Here is a 20,058-nt window from a genome sequence, read left to right as displayed (position 1 = left end):
CATATTTGCCTGGTAAGTAAAGAAAAAACTGCATCTCAAATATGTAGTAAAACCAGTTGTAAAACAGTTCCCCCTTCACAAAGCGTTACAGAAATAAAATCAAGTGAAAGCATTCACAAAACAGGTTTTCAGAATCTCTCTTCTTTACAACTCCACATAAATATTGCCATCACACGCTTGAAATGACAGCAGACAAGCTACAATTATAGGGTAACCTTATGCCTATGCTTTAGTCTCTTTTGGGTTTTAAAAACAGAGAAATGTAGCGCCCATTCAAGGAGGTAGGAGAAAGCTGCCAGTAAACAAACAATTCTCAGGCTTGTTTTCTCCTTTTATTTTGGCATAGGCATGTTATAAAATTACATAAAGGCATATATAAAAATGTGGCTGGTTGGAGTCCAGTTAAGACCTATTGTTTAACACAACAAACCATTAAATGATCACATTAATCCTGCCCTAGAAGTTCAGAAGTGGTGCCTGTCAGCTTCTCAATCTACCCAGTCATGGGGGTGACAGACACATCTTCAAAATCAAATTCAAAGGAGGCTTTTGCTAATTATATCCTTGGAGTGACTGAAGATAAGGACAAAGCTTTGGACTAACTAGTTTCTTTGGACTTTGGTAATGACTTTATCCCAGCAGCCTAACACATGACAGATAAGCTTATGACTCTATCTATAATATATCTTATAAATATTTTAATTTCTAAATAATAAAAAGACTGACTCACAAACTCACCCTGGGCTGAAGCAAAAGCCAGAGATTTTAGACCCAAACCCCACAATGTTACAGAAAATTATGACAGTATTACGAGAGCAGCTGCAACAGAAATCCCCCCCAAACCACAGTGATGGTTACCATTCACATGCCACAGCATTTAGGCACTCTGCTTTATTTGAACAGCCATTTACTGGGGGCAGAACAGGTGAAGAGCCAAGTGAGATCCACAGCATCAGAGCTAATTTTAAACACAGGTGGTGGGCACGACAGAGAGAGCAGGAAGTCGACAGGAGAATCACTGCTGACATGTAGGACAGGGAAGATTGATGGCTTCCCTCTCTAGTTTTCCCCACTGTGTAGGCACGCAGGGGGTGGGGGAAAGGGACGGAGAAGCTGCTGTGCTGGCGACATAACACACCACAAGGCTCCACAGCACCAGCGCTGATTAATGACACTGGAACGACTCAGGAAACAGCAAAGGATCATTCACAGACTTTGCTCTTCTTGTTATAATTTTATTCATGGGGATTCATTTTGCCCCAGCCGTCCCAAGATGAAGCGAGTTCAAATTTGCCAGACGAAAAGAAAATGTGGAAGTCAAAGGGAAGAAAGAGCAGCATAAGCAAACACAGACATGCACGAAACACAAAAACTGGAAAATTTGAAATTTCTAACATGAAGATCCTCTCAACAGGGATCAAAAAGGGAATAAAAATAAAACCAAAACACAACCAAAACCTTGCTCCAGCCTCAGAGACAAAAGAAATTCTTTGGCTGACAAAAGTCACCAACTACTGCATCTCTTGCATCTGTCTACAATTTTTTTATTTCCCTTATTAATACTTTGCAACTTCAAAGCTCTGGTTGCTAAAATAATACGCTCATCTGTTAACACTGGCTTAGCAAAACCTGTCTTGAGACAGTTATTAAGCAGCAAAATGAAAGGAAGCCAGACGAGTCACATTTTACAAGCTAAAGCATAAATTTTAAAGCGTAATTGGGACAATTTAAGTATTACCGTTGTTGCAGAATGAAAAAAAAATGCAGGAAAGGGAAACTTAGGAGCAGTGTATGTATTACATACTTTGTTTCCTTTATTGTTTTTAATGCAATTACTTCTCTGCAAACTTGCTGTAGAAACTTTTAAATGTGCTTATTTTGATCTGATAATTTAATATGTCAAATTCATCTGGTACAAATGCTTTTTCAACATGCTTAATTCTTAAAATGAAAGACTAAAGATCTAACATTAAATTAGAAAAAAACGTATTTATATACCAGAGCAAATTTTCAGATAAATAGCTTCTGAGTAAAGATTAACCCATTGCCCAGAAACCGAACTAAATTAAGATTTAAACAGAACTGCCTAGTATCCCTTTCTTGAATGTCGAACGCACTCAAACTTCAGTAGGACTTTAATATTTATATTTCAAATGAAAAACACATTGGAAGGAGGAACATTTACAGCACATACTAACCCCACCCTATAAATTTAACTCTGCCCTCTAGGGCTAGCAAAAGAGCTCAGTGAAGCCGCTGCGGCTGGGTTAGGCTGCCCTCTCACGCTGCCTTGGTACAGATGACTCAGCAAATGGCTCCTTTCATGTGGCTCGCTGCATCCCGCAAGTGGATTCTCTCATTTGCTTTATGAGCCCCACGCGCCACTCGGGGCGCTAATGACAGCTGCACTGACAGACCCCAGCATTATCTACAGCCAGGCTGCCACAGCTCTGCCGCCACACACCGCAAGGCTCCTCCGGACCCGAGGCAGCCACGGATCCTCCCCTCCCCTCCCCTGTGGAGTGGAACAGGGGATACAGCCTCTGGTTAGGGACCTGGAGGCAGCCAGCAGCCTCCTGCCTCAGAAGAGCTGGCTCCAGTTCTCTGCAGAGGCCTGGGACAAGAACCTGTGCTCACAGTTGTGCGGGGCTGGTGAAGGAACCAAGCACGGGGTCTGCGAGCAGCCAGCAGTGGCCACCAGCCTTAGCCTAAACCACAATGCCTTCCTTAGCAAGGACACAGCCTGGTGGTTTTTATTTCTCCTGCTGCGCTCCTTACAGTTCTCCACCTCAACCTGAAGGACAGCATGCCAGAGCTCCTGCTCAAAGCTGAGCCATCGCCCAGCTACAGAGCAGGTCCAATGCACACTGAAACACGCACGACTTCTGCACCTCCTGGGCTTCAAGGTGTGCACAGAACTGCAATTAATGGCCTCAGATAATGCCTGGCGCAACCTTAACCCTGATTAATGATTCTCAAACCATTTACTTGCCTTTTTAAAGATGGGGCAATGAAGTTTCTTCAGTCAAACTATCTAACCATAGACATTAACTGCAGTTCTTATGAGTACATTTCACCCAGGGTAGGTGAAAGGCTAAAGGAACTTATAACAATATTTTTTAACGATTATGACATAAGGAAGGTAATTAGTGCCTCACTGACAGGAAGCTGCAGCAGGAGCTCAGCCTGAACCGTCAGCAGGAACATTCTGGCCAGACAGACAAGGCAGGAAGGTGAGGTCAGATTGGTACACGCTGCTTCCAAAACCATCAGATGATACACTCAACACTCAAAAGCTGAGAATTCGACAGTTCCAGTACTGCAGGCATTGCTTGGAAGAGATGGCACCAGGGAAAAGGAGAGGGATAAGCAGGACTACCTTTGTTACACTGTGAAGAACACCCCTAAGATATAAATCCATATAAAAAGTAGTTGACTGTTCACTGAATGATGTGGTTGAACCAGCAGCAGCTAAAGTTTTCAGGCACGGGTGCTTCCTGGAAACAGCTGCCCAAAGCACCCATCAGGTCTGGCTTCTTTCTGATCCATATGCAGCCCAACAAAACACACTGGCATGGAAGAACTGGGCCAGGGAGCTCACAGAGAACCTTGTGTTCCACTCTGGGACCTCATGGAGTTACTCTGTATCAGTCAGCTCAACTTCAGTTCCTGGAAAGATACAGGAACAAATAATGAACTGCGGAGAAATTACAAAAATAACTGAAGACAGCAATATTTCTCAAGAACTGGTGCCTCCCAATAACACTGATAGGCTCCCACAGCAGAGGAGATGCTAGAATGGAAATTAAATACTAAAGGTTATATCCTACTTTTCATTAAATTCCAATACTATCTCAGTTTCCAGCAAGCTAGAGAAATAGCACCTCAAATACAATATTATACGCAGGGGGTAAAACTGTAGAGAAAAAAATATCCTGAAAATAGCACTTATTGATGGCTTACAGTGGTTGGGGAAAGATATATCAAATACAGTTTTTCAGGGTTTTGTGCTGGTAAATTTGATATCTCCGTGTCTCAAAATACAAAATCTAGATGATGAAATGGAATATTCATTAAATCTGCAGACAAAATAAAGTTGGAAGGATGGTAAGGACTCTAAAATAATCTTTACAAAGCAAAGAAATGGTCTGAAAAACCAGAATGCTATCTACCAGGCAAAAGCACACAGATTTATACAGAAAAGTCTACTCAACCACATAAACACAGGAAAGAGAACAGCTGTCCGGGCCACAAGTACAGAACAGGGTCTGAGGTCTGTAATATTTTAAAAGGTGAGCACGAATCAATATAATGCAGCTGCAAAACCACCACATTTATAAACTACACCAAAAATTGTACAGGAATATATGAATAGGATGAAAATCCAGGGGACAGAAAGCAATTAGCTCATTTTACTCAGGATGAAGATGGCCTCAAGCCGCAGAAGTTGGATAGTTTTAGGTCCTGTATTTCAAAAGAGTGGCAGAAAGAGGCCATAGAAGTTCAACCAAGACCAATGAGTGATCTGAATAAAAAAGACTACAGAGGAAAGTCCAAACTCTTTTAGTCCAGTGGAAGGAAGACTGTGAGAGTAAAAGGCGTTAAACAATGAGCTTAAGATGAAGTAAGAAAGAGTCAGACCAAATGTAAAGAAAAGTTTCCAAGAGTAAAAAAAACAAAGCATTTCAGAGGAGTGCTTAGAGAGGTTTTTTACAAAGAAAGAAAGAAAGAAAGAAAGAAAGAAAGAAAGAAAGAAAGAAAGAAAGAAAGAAAGAAAGAAAGAAAGAAAGAAAGAAAGAAAGAAAGAAAGAAAGAAAGAAAGAAAGAAAGAAAGAAAGAAAGAAAGAAAGAAAGAAAGAAAGAAAGAAAGAAAGAAAGAAAGAAAGAAAGAAAGAAAGAAAGAAAGAAAGAAAGAAAGAAAGAAAGAAAGAAAGAAAGAAAGAAAGAAAGAAAGAAAGATGTTTTATGTTGATAAAGATGTATAGGCACTTAATTTTTATTTTGGGCCAGGGGAAGCACTAGATCACCCCAAACAGGGTCTGTTCTAGCCCTCTGAGCCCATAATGTTACATGTGCATGATTAAAGTCAAAGTGAGATGACCACAGAGGATGGAAAAGGAATCAGAATTTTATACAGATAGATTAGATCTCACGGCATTTCAAGATTCATGTCCTTCTAACTGCATTCAACAAAAATGCAAGAATTGAGGCCTTTTCACTGATAGCAACTGAACACTGACTGAAAGCTTTGAAAAAACATTCTGTGTTGTTGAAAGATGGGAAATACAAGTTAACATTTAACACCTATAAACTGGTACATGCCCACATTTAGAAACATACATTGCTCAACAAAATAAATGTAATAGCAACAAGCAAACAATTAGCATTTATTTTGCTACAAGATACATGTTGAACTATCAAAATGCAGTGAAAAGTGTAATATATTTATAAATTATAGACTATTTGATATATGAAAGGTTGCTGTTTTAATGACACTCTTCTAACTAGCAAAACCTTAACAATCTTGAAGAAAAACAAAACAGAAGGCCAAAGAATGCCCCCACAACTAAATACTTCCCTCACAGAGAAATTAGAGAAGTTTTATGTTTTTGATCACAGTAGTATCCAAATCTCTTAAAACCATCTGATTGCTCTTGCTCTTTCTCTGACCTCTAGCTGAAAGAGATTTTATTGTATTTTTTGATATATTTTCTTTAAGTGAGGAGTCAGCTTGCTACTAAGATTGCCCTATGGGATATAAACAAAGCATATCAACTTACATCTAGAAGGATATTTTTTAAAAAATACTTTTTGTTTGGAATTACTACGTTTCTTCAGAATATTGTCCTAGAAACTCAAAGAGTAGTTCATTTCCTCTCCATTATTTTATTTGGCAATTTCCTGTAGCACGGAAAAGTTGGCTTTGTTTCACATGGGGCCAAAATTAACACAGCTGTTCAAAAACTTTCACCTTGTGGTCACAGCATGAAATTCATCTCAGGTGAATAGAAAAGTTTTAAAACCACCTGATGGATGTTGAGAGGCCTTAAAACGTGGAAATCCCAGTAAATTCCCTAATGATGCACAGATGCACAAAGAAAATGCTACAGCTGATCCTCCTTTCTATGCTGGAGAGAAGTCTATGAATTTAAGTTTTTTAGATATAATTATCACACTTGCATAAGGGACTTCTGGAGAATTTAACAAACTTTTTCTGGAGTTACACAATACTCACAGACTACATTTAAACTGTTCTTATCAGCACAGGTTGGTCCTGAAATCACCAGGCTGGGCTGTTTCCACAGAAAGGACAAACAACAGATGAGCAATGGATGAGGGGTACAAACACAAGTGTTCATTTGTGCTCAGGTCAAGAGCCAAGTGAGATGAGAATGGTGACAGCAAGCTGTGACTTGCTTATTAGACAGCTTGAGCCCAGAAATATCAAATGAAAAGTTCCCTAGTTTGTGTGTGACACTCATTGTTTTGCTTGTCCTAAAGGGATGAGATGCTCCTTTATAACTTACCTGTGTTATTCAAACTGGCCCACAGAAAGCCAGGCAAATCACCAACTCCAGTTTGGATGTACCCCATGGACTATATCAGTGTAAAAAAAGCCAAGTTTTTACTGTTAGTATTCCAGAGATGTACAATACTTCATTTTCTTTGGGTACTGGCAAGTATTCTGAACACTGGAGACTTACAATGTTTCATGGTCAAGTGTGAAAATGTCCCTCTGGAGGGAGTGACAGCACCTCTGGCTGTTGTGACCTGGCTTGATGAGCAGGAGTCAGAGTGCTGACATTGCTTTAATTCTGCAAAGATCTAAAATGTAGATATCGTACAAAAAGTACCCAACAAAACACTCCACTCCAGAGCAGAATGTGAACTTGACTGCAGAAATTACATGGGCTAATTTGTTGCCAGCAGAGATGCAAAATGAGATTCAGTGAGGAATTCAGAGGGCTGGACCCCTCATTCCCTTTACATAAGCAACAAAGAGGCTTTGAAATGTTTGAAACCAGTTTGTTCTTCCATGCAAACGGAAAGCACCCTATGGATGCCTATTAAGTAAAGTCTTTCCACATCTTGGCAAGTATGTGATTTCAAGAAAAATATTTGCAAATGGATAACCCAATTCAAGAAGAAGTCAAAGACCACCTTTGAAAGAAACTTTGATGTGGCTGTAAAAAGATTATATTTAGGAAGGATAGCATAACATTGTTCTGCTGTTAAAAGTTTGTACCTCCCCGTATTTCTTTGCTGTTTTTCATGTAAAAAGCAATGCTGGTAAGCAGAGAAGTGAATGCCCATGAGATGTAGGATTAAGGCAGAATCACTGAAAAGAACTGCTCCCAACTGTTGGATAAAGACAAAACAAGCTATTTAGCAATCTCACTGCCAAAGGACAGGGATACTGGAGCATCCACAAGTGTGGAAGCAAGTGACAGTAATAGTTGCTTCTATTGTGAGGCTTAGGTGAGATCATCAGGAAGCCTGGAATCTTTTATTTACATGGAAACACTACTATATCTTTCCGAAGGTACAGCTATCACGCACAGATTTCAAAGTCAGAACAATGCACCTGGCAAAAGGAAAAGATGATGGTGAGACTAGGAAGTTGTGAAGGCATTTGCAATTCACTTTCTTTTTTAATGCTGTTCAACAACCTTTAAATGAGATTAACAGGTCAGCCAGACTCTGAGGACAACACTATGCAGACCAATATACAATAATTAATTGTCACAGAGTGTATGCAAGCAGAAACAACAATGATGGGATTCAGAACAATGCATGTTCCATCTGTCAGAATGGAAAATGCACGCAATTTCATCTCCTTTCAGCTTCTGAATACTTCTGGGAACTGGAAGAATCTTACAGAAACTCTGAGCTTCACAAATGGAAATACAGCACTATCCAACCCTAGTATCTTTCTGCACAGAAATGTAAATATTGACACCCACCTACGTAAGTGAATGAGATGGGTTTACCACACTTTGAAATACCAATAAGAAGCATCTAATTCCCTTTTAATCTGTACTGTAAAGATCCAAACCACTTATCCACAAACAATACAGGTAGTCTAAACAAAAATAAATTCATAGTCTGAACAGTTATGAAAGTGTAATCTAAATACAAATGAAGCACAGAAGGGCTTACAACATGAACTACGTGGAACACCATGAAAACTGAGGAAACCCCTATTTTTAAACTTCACACAACACTTATTCTTCATTCAGTTATTGTGCAGACGTCACTGAAGCAACTGGGTCAACTTCACCACTCTATTGCTTTGGCCTACCCCAAGGAGCAGATGCATGCCCTAGCATAATTCAAAGAACTTAAAGCTAAAAGTAAAAGCAGATATTTCATTTCTGGTAGAAATCATCACATTTCAGCACAAGAATGAGGGAAATGAAAAAGTAAGTATATATATTTTATTGTCTATTTTTGTGTGTATACATATATTCAAATATGTATCTATTTCCTCTCCCATGCAGCAAGAATTTCAGTGCATTCTCAAGGTGGATATCTGTCCCAGAGGGCAAAAATATATTTAATCCTGTCCAGTGGATATGTAGATTTGCCTGATACAGCAGAAAATGATAAAATCTGCTATGTGATTTGTCTGAGTTGGAGCTTCCAAGAATGATACTGTTAGTCAAGGGCTCAAATAATCAAAGGGAAAACAATTTCTGTTCACCGATTACAAACACAGCAAAACTCAAAACATATATGATCTAAGGTGACTTAACTGACTTGGGGTTTTTCTTCACTTCAGCTTCTGATCCTGCTGCAATTTGAGTCAACGCCACAAAATGTTTGTTCATCTAACCCTAGAGTAGCAGCATAAACCACAACTTGTGTCATGGAAAAAGGAATTGTTAAGTGTCTAGAATAGCACTTGCTGTACTAGCAAATGGAAATTCTATCTGCCAATGAGCCAGCATTAAAATGGGACCCCAGTCTGCTGTCTAGAAACAGAGGTGATCTGCTGCAGACTGACTCACAACGCTTGTTCAGCATATGCACTGGAGAAATTCACACCAAACTTCAACATCCACGATGGCCAGAGTAGCATCTTTCATTAAAGTCCCTGTACAAAAACACGTTTAATAAAATCAGAAGTCCCTCAAGAGAAAAAAACAGGCTTAGTCACGACACTGAAAGCAAGGGCCAGAGGGGGAAAGAATGGAGGGACTCTACCCAAGCCCTGACAAGATGCCAGAATAAAGGGCTGTTTCCTGCTAAAACAATCTGTATTTGCCAGATTTTATTGTTAAAACTCCATTATGAAATGAATAGGACCCGTTCACGCCTCAAAGATTCTTCAAGTCTGTTTACAGTGGGGCTCTCTCTGTGCAGCTACAACAGCAGTCAAAATCAACTAGAGACAAGGCACTAAGCAAGGAAGATCACAAGAAGTCTCTGTACAACTGGAAGTCTAATAAATCTGTGTGGAAGCCTGAGATCTCTCAAATCCAGTGAAAATCCAAAAGATCTATATTCTTACTGTATACTAACTTGCCTTCCACTCTGAAAATGATACAAAAGCTAATGATTTCATTCTTGCATGAAGAACTATTCCACTGCTTTATTTGAAAGATAAGCCAGTCTCCTTAGAGGATTAAATATATTCATATTATTTAGCTATTGTTTACTTTTTTATTTATTTAGCTAGTTAGTGATTAGAATAAAAACAAATGACTGATTAGGAAAAACTTCCATTCCAACCTGAATAGAAGACACCAGAGGAGTCTAACTCTGGTTTAATCCAAAGGCTGGAATATGTTGCTAAATCTAGTTGATTTCATAAGGATCTGAGTAACTAAATAACTTTTAGTATCTGTGCCAAATAACAATAGTAAAAACGTTAAAATTCAGGAAAATAGGAAATAAAAAATAAAAGACACCAATTTCTACAAATGAATCCACACAGAGGCTAACTTAATTGGAAAGAATTTCTCAAATCACTTAGATCTTTCCTAAAGGTCTTACATATTACAATATATTTAACCAGCCCATATTGGACACCAGGAAAACATCGGGGTATTTGCATTTTCAGCCTTTTTTCCTCAGTCAAAAGCATTTGCTACTTCCAACCTTCATGCTCTCTAGAAGAAAGAGATGCAACACAGGGGACTGTCACCATTATAAATCCAGAGCAAGCACTTAAAAATCTGCCTGTTCATCCATCAATTTCAACACACAAGTGTCTGGACAGGCATTCTGAAGTTGACCTGCTGCACTAACCTGTGTATGCGTGCAGATTGTTACATGCACCTGGGGACCCATTTCATTAATGGTTAACAAAGTGACCCCTATGTGACAGCAACAAATTCAAGATGGGAAGAACATGGATGCTTTTAAATTGTTCGCATTTCTTTCATAACACATCTGAGTGATTCTGAAAACTGAGCTCTCTCTCCCACTGTAGTTTTAACTTCAATCTTTGAAATCCTTAAGGATTAGGGTATGGTAATTTCAGTTACTTCCTTTCTCTGGAGCCCCATATGGTAACCATAGCTAAAAATTTTCAAGATTTTATTTGCAATCTGGGAAAAAGCATTTTAATTGTCTTCTCCAAAACAATCCTTCAATTTTTACGTGTCTTTTTCACAGCCATCTTTGTTAAAAAATATGAAACATGACCAGTCATTAACATGACTAGCATAGTAACAATAGAGTGATCAGGTATCCTGAATACAGAAAGAAAAATATTTCCTCAAAAAAAAGTAATCAGATTTCACCAGACTCAAACAATCTGAAGATCTCCTCTTAAAGTACTGACAATACTGGCCAGAATCACTGAGGTTCACAAAGGCCCAGCAAAGTATCAGAAGACCAAAAAGGAAAAAACAGCATTCCCATCTTGAAAAATATAGGAAAAGAGGAGCAGTCTGTGAAGTAGTCTGCTTAGCATCAATACTCAGTGAACAAAACCCATCTTTTGCAATTCCCTAGAAGATAACTAGAGGAAAACAACAGCAAATGTGGATTTGTTAAGAGCAAGGCATGCCAGATTAGTCTAACTGGCCTTGAGACTCATTAGGCTGCCACAGCAGGGGAAAATGCAGTAAAGGCCTCTTGATTTTAGCACCACCTTTGGTCACGAACTGCAAAGCAAACCAGAGAAACTACATTCAGGGATCTATAGTGTGGTATTTTCTAGTAGATATTGACTCAGGTAAAGAAACAGATACATTCCTAAATGAGCTGCTAAGATGACCACTATATTGGGTTCCTTGGATTTGAAGATCCTTGCAGTGGTCCTGACTATTCATTAGAAATATATTCACTAGAAATATTTCCTGTGCAACACTCACCAAAAGGTAGAAACAACATCCTTGGAACAGTGGGACTCAAACCCATCTTCACCTGCATGCACTAGAGTCAGTGTCCTGAGTTTCATTACAGCAAATCCAACTTGGAGTGCCAGAAAAAATAAAAAAGACTAAATTCTAGCACCAAAGACAAAAGGATTTTGTGTTAAAAAACACCACCTCTTATGGCTGGAAGATGCAGTTCTGTACCACATAAAGCTAACAGAGAATCCACTTTCTGATGCATCACTCCTGTGAAAGTTGACAAGAGATGAAGGTTGCAGGACATCAAAGTGTACAGCTTAGCAACAATAATACAGCCACTGTAACAGATCATGTGTGGAGGCCAGGCAAGGCTTTCCTACCAAAGAGGAAGACTAGGGTAGGAGAAAAGGCAGCAAAATGAAAAGTTCTTGTTTTCTTTAAAAGATATTCTCAGGAAGAAAAGCAATACAGGTATTAGAGTATCCTTACAGTAATTGTAATAGTGATAGCTACTTTGATATTAGAAAAATGATGCCAAAGATTCCTGATTTCTTGAAGGCATTCTTGAAGGACCTAAATGTGTCCTTCCAGCTGAGTGTCTCAAAAACCATCTAGTGATGCATGAGATCATTAAAAGCAAGACCTTGCCATTCTTCTATTCCCCTTTGCAGCCAGGACTAAACCCAATCCGTTTCATCGGGACCTACACCAACAACTGACTGACTCACCTTAGCTTACATTTTCCTCCCGACAGGTTATGCCATAGTTGGATTTCTCATGATTTTATCAGTAATTCCCCAGAGTACCATTTTTAAGAGCGTCTCATCAAAGAAACAGACTGGATGAAATGACTTTCTATAACCCTGGCTTAGAGAGTACTGAAGAACAGTAAATCAGGGAATTTGAAAATAAGCTCTTCAAAGTCAAGATGCCCCAAATGTAATGAATCTCCCCAACAAGACATTACTTTTTTCTTAACTACATTTATTAGGCCTACAAATTTGTGTGCTAGAAATATGTACAACAAAATGTACAGAGCAACTTTTCCACAGCATGGTAAATCCAGCACAGGGATGAACTGTGCACTACAGTAAAACAAAGCTGAAACCACATAAATTAATGTGTTCTGGTGACTATGACTGCAATATTGAACACTTAAACATCAAAACTATAAGGATGCCAGTAGACACACTGCTCAAGCTTGGAAGGCAAACGCTTTTCCAGCTTGAAATTTGAATATTCCTCATCAGCAGGCAGCAAACACACGATCTGTTCCAAACTGCCTACCATAGTAGCTGAACCACTCCCGAGTCCAGTCTGGCAACAGGAACAGCACAAACAAGGAAATCATTTTTCCTCCTCAATTCTTTTGAAGATGCAGTGTAAGTACCACTTCAAGTCCAGTGCAATTCTTTCCAGACAGACATAAGAGGGCACTTAAAGTGAGAGAGAAAAGGGACAAAATCCCACAAAACACTGGACTCGCAAATTTAGCACCAGAGGAAGAATTTAAATTACTGCTGTTACTTGAGGGTGGGTGATCTGAAGCTACACAAAACTGGTCAGAGCACAGTGCTAATAATACCAGAGTTGTGGGGTCAAGCCCCATATAGGGTTTTAGTTAAGAGTTGAACTCGATGATCCTACTGGGTCCCTTCCAACCCAAAATACTCTGTGAATTTGTGAGCCAACACTAACTTTGTGTTTCTTTTTTTTTTTTTTTTTAAATTTTACATTTAAACATTTAAAGAATAAGAGGAAGGAATTACATTCTCAGACCTATCACACCTTTAAGACATCATGGCAACAGCAACCAGGCCATAAAGCACCTGATAAGTAGTCTTGACCTGATAGGTGACTCAGAGGTGGCAAAGAAATGCACATCAGAGTAAATATTAAAATACAACATGAGCCATGTTCAGTCAGAGCAGATTTCTTTATTATGCAAGAAAAATGAGATTTCTTTGCTGAAGGAATGAAAGGAGGGGAGGGCATCTGTTGTGATACTGAACAGAGCCAAAAGACTCACCATTTGCATCAGGAAAGATAAGCATATTCAAATCCTTTCAATATTTTTCAAGGAACTTTTGAGTTCTAAAAATGGTTTGAGGTATCTTTGGCAGACCTGCTTTGCTGCATATTACAGCATATGCTGTATACGTATATATATCCTGCTCTGCTGCATATTACAGGGCAGTGTAACTGTTTAAATTTTAAGTGTGAGAAATCGAAGAAGATTTAGGCACATGTAAATAAAATTAAATCAAAGCACCTCAAGACATGGAAACACCCAACAAGCTTATTGAGGATGCCATGTTGAGATTCTTTACCTCTTCTATATTGCTACAACTCAACAGTCTTACACATAAATGAATTCTGAAACAAAAAATATAAGCAGAAACCTTACTTCTGTCTCACACTAACAACTAATAGGAAAAACACAGTTGCTAAGTGATGTATCAGTTATCAAAGCTTCATATGGCACAACAGGTTCTTCCCCTTTTGCTTTCACTCTACCCCCTTAACAGAAAGGGCAGCATCAAGGTCATTAGCTGTTTTAGAGAATAATGAACTATGCCTTGACTTTTTAATTTTAAGAATCCTGGTTCTGAAATAGTCCTGCAATGTGTAGCTTACCCAGTTCACTACCATATACACCAACTTTTTGTGCACTAGTGTGTGCTACAGCTTGATGTGCTCAAAATATCAACTCCGTGGCTGAGAGTAACAGAACCCACTTGCTGCAAAATCACACACAATACACATTACACCATGAAACAGAAAGGAATCTTTGATCTTCTGCTTACCCTATTTCTTCTCACAAGTAACATGAGACATATCTACCCTGGCAACCATTCTGAATAATGAGTTCTCTTATTGAAACATACCATACCATTCAGGATTTGGATGACATGCCAAAAGCAAGATTTTCATGAAAAAGCCAATTGTCCAACTAGGGGAAACATTCTCTAAAATGATGCAATGTTAGTATTACTGTCATCAAATTCTTCCACTTATTTTAAAAACAAGGCTACAAGCTACAGAAAAATTTAGATTTCTAAGGCAAGCCATTCAGAGATGTAAAACTATGAAGGAGGCTGCCTACAAAGATGACACTGTATATATATTTACCTGACCTGGCTGATGGCTTGGGGTTACCTTACAAAATACAGGTATTAGAGTAAGGACAGTAGGCAACAATCAGTTGCCCCTTTATCTCGATTTTCTAATAGAATGGGGGGGGGAATGAGAGGGGGGAAGGCTCCGGATGGGTTACAATGAAAATCCCAAATGTATTAAAGAAATTCAAACACTACACCCCACTGGGGTCGTCCAAGTACCGAGGGGAGGGGCTGACATACATCCATTCAGACACTTATGAGGTTTGGTTTTTTCCTTTCTGCTGTAGAAGACAGGAGTTTGTAGCCAGTAGGTGCATTTAAAAACGAAACTCAAGAAGCAAAGACCAAGGCTGAAACCTCGCACAACCCTAGCGGTACCTCAGCGCTTGAACGACCCCCACGCCGCCGGCACTTGCCGGCTCAGGCCTCCCTCTGTCCCGCTTCCCCAGCGCCCCGCGGAATCAAAGGCCCTGCGGCTGAGCGGAGCCAGCGAGAACCAGCCGGGAAGCGGGAGGGACGAGCGGGGAAGCGGGAAGGACGGGCGGAGAAGCGGGAATGCCGGCGGGGAGCGCGGCGCCCGGAGGGGCGGCAGGAGCCGCCCCGGCCCCGGCCCCGCCCCGCGCCTCAACCCTGCGCATGCGCGGAGCCGGCCCGCGGCACGGGGCGGGATGGCGGCCGCGGCCGGAGCGCGGGGCTCGTCCCGGGCCGGGCACACCGGGAAGCGACGGGGGAGATGCCCCAGGCCGGTTACCTGGCCGAGGGTCCCGCGGTGTAGGGCCCGGATCAGGCCACTCGGTGTCGCCATGGCAAAGGCGGGAAGGAAGAGGCGGGGGGGAGGGACACGGGGCAGGAGCCCGGCTGGGTCCGCGCATGTGCCGCAGGCGCGGTGCGGGAGCGGCCGCTGGTGGGGCGCGGTCACCGGGAAGGGGCGGCGCTGGCGGCGGCATGGGCACGGGCCCTTGTGGGAGTGGAGGTCATCGCTTCCCGGTTTCCAAGGCTCTTGCCTCACCCGCGGGGTGCCCTTGGAACGGCTCCTCTCGGCTGCGCGTCCCCTCCATGCCTGCATCCTTGCGGCCCCCCGGCCTTGCCCACGGCAGCTCTTCACGGAGAGGTTCGCTGCTGGAAAATGCGCGCCTCTCCATGTCCTGTCAAACTAAAGTCAGCCCCCGCAGAAACGCCCCAAAAGCTGCTTTCTGCCCTCTATCTGCTCTGCTCTGCCCGAAAGCCGAGGCAGAAGCAGCTCGCGTTGTCCAGCACCTCAGACACAGCGTGTCCCCAAATCCAGTCTTTGTGCCATGTCTCTTCCATTGCGCCAGGTAACAGAACCAAAGCAAGAAGCACCAGAAGTTACTGATGAGGTTTCTAAAGCTCCCGAAGAAGTTGTAGATCAACCCCTCCTGTCAGCTCCTCTGCGAAAGGTGCCTGGTTTCTCCCCTGTTCATTTCTCCCCAGTTCAATGCCCAGGCTGGGAAGCCACAAAAGGTTTATTATCAATGCTCAGGGATGTGAACCCAAGCTCATCTGTTTGCAGAAACATGTGGGACAGTAACTGTGGGAATCTGCTATTGCAGGCTCTGGGAAAGCAAACCAGCCATAAGGAAAGAAGGAGCACTTGTAGGTCTGTTAACAGTGGCACCGCGTGTTGGACTGGTGATTATTTCCAGTAACTCACTCTAACCCTGTCACAGAGGATATTATTATGGAAAATTCCCAACTCTAAAATCTGGGTTTAGTAGTTAGATCCTCTGTAAGTTTACATAACTGTTTATTTATTTTCACTTTGATGCATTGGTTAGTGACAATTTTTATATTTTAAAACCGTATATGAAGAGTGCTTAGTACATAAGAGCGTAATCTTCATTTACTTTGTTAGGCACTGCTCTGATACAAATTGTAAAAAATTGATTTTTTAAGAACTTTTACGTGAACTCAGAAATTGTATATATAAATTTTTTTTCATCATTTGGATAATCACTATAAATATTTTGCTTAATTTGAGCTGAAAACTTCTATGTATGATGTTCATCTTTGATGTTTTTATACAGTGTTTCAGCAAAAATGTGTCAGCCTTTTTTGAGAACATAACTAGACAAAAATGATGTGAAACTCGATGTGGGAAACATCAGGGAAGAAGCTGAAAAATTGAATGTTTTGAGATTTTCTAGTTCTAAGACCAAAAAATGATGGGACAAAAGCCTGTGGCTGCTCCACTAATGTGAGATTGAAGATATGATCCGAGTGGAGCATTAGGCAATACTCCTGATGGTTGGAGGGATGGACAGCTGTCCTACCCCAGTCTCCCAACTAGAACTATTCCCCTTTAGAGACTAAATGGAGCAGGTAGAGCTGTCTTAAACTGGTGCCATGAAGAGCATGATGCTGGAGACAAATGGAATATAAACTTACCTTCAAAAAGTTGCAAAGAAAATTGACATAATGTGATAAGAAAATGTTAAGACAATTTTTCAGTTGCAAATAATTCAAACTAAAAATCTTTCCAGTAAGTTTAGCATGCAGAAAGCATTCAGCATCTAATAAATATCAATATTATAATGTAGTTATAAATCAGTAAGTGAAACATTCGTTTGAGTCAAAATGATGAAGAAAAAAGCTATGTAGAATTCAGGAATAAAAAACTAAAGAATGAAGATGAAGTTAATACTACTGAAAAAGGATTAGTGCTCATTTTCAAGGTTATTAAAATTTGAGTTAATAAATGCAACAGTAAAAGGTGATACTTTTGAGGCTTTTGTAATACCTTTGACTTAGTATCACAAAGAATTCTGATAAACATACGTGAAATGGCTAAGGGCTGATCAGATGACAGGTTTTCAAAAGTACCTGTTATAGTAGAGTTGTATGTCGAGCTGTGCTTTTACCTGCTCAATGCTGCTGCTGGTAATCTGGAAATAGATTCTGAATAATTTTTGTTGAACTGTGCTGTTGACACAAATATTGACAGACTTGTAAATAACACTAAAAACATCGTGATCATACAGGTAATAGGAATTTATTAAAGCAAAGTGTGTTTTAAAATCAAATTGAAACTGAAGTAAAAGGTTGAATTAAAGTTGGATTTTTTTTCTTTTACCGTACTGAGGCTGTGTTATTACTTTTAAGTCTTTATTTAACCCAAACAGAAAAAAAAAATCAATACAATATTTACAACAGCTCTTTAACACAGGAAGAGCCCACTGCTATGGCAGAAATCTAGGCAGGGGTGGAAAAATAAGCAGGGGATGTTCCTGGTGCAGGCAGAGAGGGAGAATGGTGTGAATGTGTAAGGCAGGTGAGATGAGGAAGAGGTTGGCTTGAGAATCCCAGAGGAGATGACATCTTACATCCTGAGACATAGCCAAGTTAGGAGGAGAAGGATTTACTGCTGGTATTTATTGTCCTCTGAAACCTTCCACTGCTGCCAAAACACCTCTGGCCTCTCTCATGTATTGCTCCTAGACACTTTTCCCCTTGCCTTTATTATCCCAATGCACATTTTGAATACATTCATGACTGTTGAGATGTGAGGAATCTGCTACAGAGCCCAAATTAGGAAAATTTGATAAACCAGAACTCAGTCAAAATATCACCAGTGCAATTTGCTGGCTTTAATACTACCAAACTGACAGTGGGCTTTAAAACAAGAGTTTTATACCAAGTCTTTCAGATCAGCGTGTCCCCTGGGACAGGGTGATTTTGCAAGAGATCTAGAGATTGTGTTGGACAAATAAATCTATTTGCTAATGCTGTCCTGCAGCTCATGTAGTCAAGTTTTTAGTACTGGGGTACCAGTCAGAAATTGCTAAGTCCACTCTGGGTTTCCATGCTTAAAAAGAGATATTTGCAAAATCAGGGAAATGACTACGCAGGATAGCTGTAAATTTGTTTAAGAAAAGAATAGGCACATGCACAGTTAAGTAATTAGTGAAGATGCGGGAAGTCCTAGAAGCACGAGAGAAAGTCTGATTCTTTATTTCCAGGTAGGAAGACCTCTGTAGCTGGGCTACTGCCCACAAAACTTTTATTTTCATGAAACCTTCAAGAGACAGTGCTTTACATGGGAGCATGTAACATTCTGTGATATGAGCAGGCTTCTGTGGATCAGTTAGGCGTGTGTAGAGAGATTTTATGCACAGCCTTCTTGTCTTACCTAACACAGAAGTTTGGGTTTTGGCAGCAGAATGTAAAATGGAAGAATTGTTAAAGAAGCTGAATAAATTTTGAAAACTTGTCTTTGTTTCTTTCCGCTGTGAAAAATCATGTGTGCTAAAATATTTTTTGTTCCTCACCTGAAAAAATATCAGAAATTCTGTGCACTCCTAGCTAAAAGTTTTTTTTTTCTTTTTGTTACTGTACTTCTAATGTACCATATGGTAAAAACATGAAACAGTATAAAATATTAGAACCTGTCTGTTAAATTAACGTGTAAGATTTATGTTTTATGCTTACTCTATCTGCACTTTATCTCCTAAGATAGAGTAACAGCATTGCCAAAATAATTTCACTAATACTCTTGAATCATTCACATCCTCTGATAAAAATAACAAAAAAAATGTAGAAGGAAATTAGTAACTTTCTACTCAATGAAGGGATTATGACAGGAAATCCTATGGTAGGAAAGATTTGGACACTATTTTGGATTAAAAAAAAGTATTTAAAAAATTAACGATACTCAATGAAGCAAGACATTTGCAGAAAAAGTGGTGTACTATGATATAGCTAGAGACAGCATCATCAAACTTACAAAAAAGAAGAGAGGGAAATTAATTAAATCACATCACAGGGTTGATGCTGTCATTTATCAGTTTCTGAGTGATCATGTATTTTAATGTAGCTTGTGGGAGGGGTAATTATAATTGTTTTTATTGTTTGCTGCAGCATTTCTCAGATACTCTCTAAAATAGGATGCCTTTGTGCTGTGCATTACTCAAGCACGCACCAGATGACAGCCCCTGCCCCAAATAGCTCTCAGTTAAAAAAAGAGTGAACACAGATCAAAGAGTGCATGACACACAGAGAGGTAAATGAATTGCAGAAATCAATATACAAATATTGGTTTTGACAAGTGAAGATTGTCATTAGCAAGGTAGTACTTGAATGAAAGAGCAAGGAAAGGGGATTTAGGCAAGCTGGAGAAGGGAGACCAGGGAGGCTGTGATGTGAAGAAGAGTGAGAGGAGAAGTTTGAACAGGCAGCCGAACAGCACAGGAAAGAGCCCAGTCAAACCCTTCACACTGTCATACGTAAAGAACTTCACCTGAGATGTGTAGTTTGGTGTAGGTTAAAAAGCACATCTTCAAAGTTCTTGAGAGCCTAGAGGTTAGCAGCAAGACTGGCTGAAGAGGGTGAATCAATTACTCTTACCTGTTTCATTTTGTATTTTACACATGCTATGGAAGAATCTTTTGGCCATTTTTATACATCTGTCTGTTCAGTGAAGCTTTAGCAGGGCAGTCACTTGGAAGTGCTGAAGATATGGCATAGAGCAGGAAGAAGAGTTGTACTGTCTCTTGTATGCTGAAACTGTTGGTGGTATCAAAGCATTGCTGAGAGCTGTATCCTCTGATGTTAATGGAAAAACAGTGTTTGTAGCCACTGAAAAATAAAAATACCTAAAATTCTCTGAAATC

At 40.1% G+C, this 20,058-nt stretch overlaps 1 protein-coding gene across 2 annotated transcripts in view; it reads right to left on the bottom strand.

Moving 5' to 3' along the window:
- Positions 1 to 15,310, bottom strand: part of WARS2 (tryptophanyl tRNA synthetase 2, mitochondrial) — a 41,318-nt gene extending 26,008 nt beyond the window's left edge. The window contains exon 1 of one of the 2 annotated variants that reach the window (XM_084226482.1): positions 15,183 to 15,310. In XM_084226482.1, coding sequence (XP_084082608.1) covers positions 15,183 to 15,236 — 54 coding nt within the window. In that variant the 5' untranslated portion in view covers positions 15,237 to 15,310. Of the gene's footprint in view, positions 1 to 3,379; positions 3,509 to 15,182 lie in introns of those variants that run through there. The other variant, XM_084226481.1, reaches the window with a different exon arrangement.
- Positions 15,311 to 20,058: the final 4,748 nt, after the last annotated feature.

Source organism: Fringilla coelebs, assembly GCF_963513975.1.
Source record: "Fringilla coelebs genome assembly, chromosome: 2".
NCBI lineage: Eukaryota > Metazoa > Chordata > Aves > Passeriformes > Fringillidae > Fringilla > Fringilla coelebs.
Note: the sequence above shows the minus strand (reverse complement) of the source record. Positions and strands in the feature narration are given on the sequence as shown.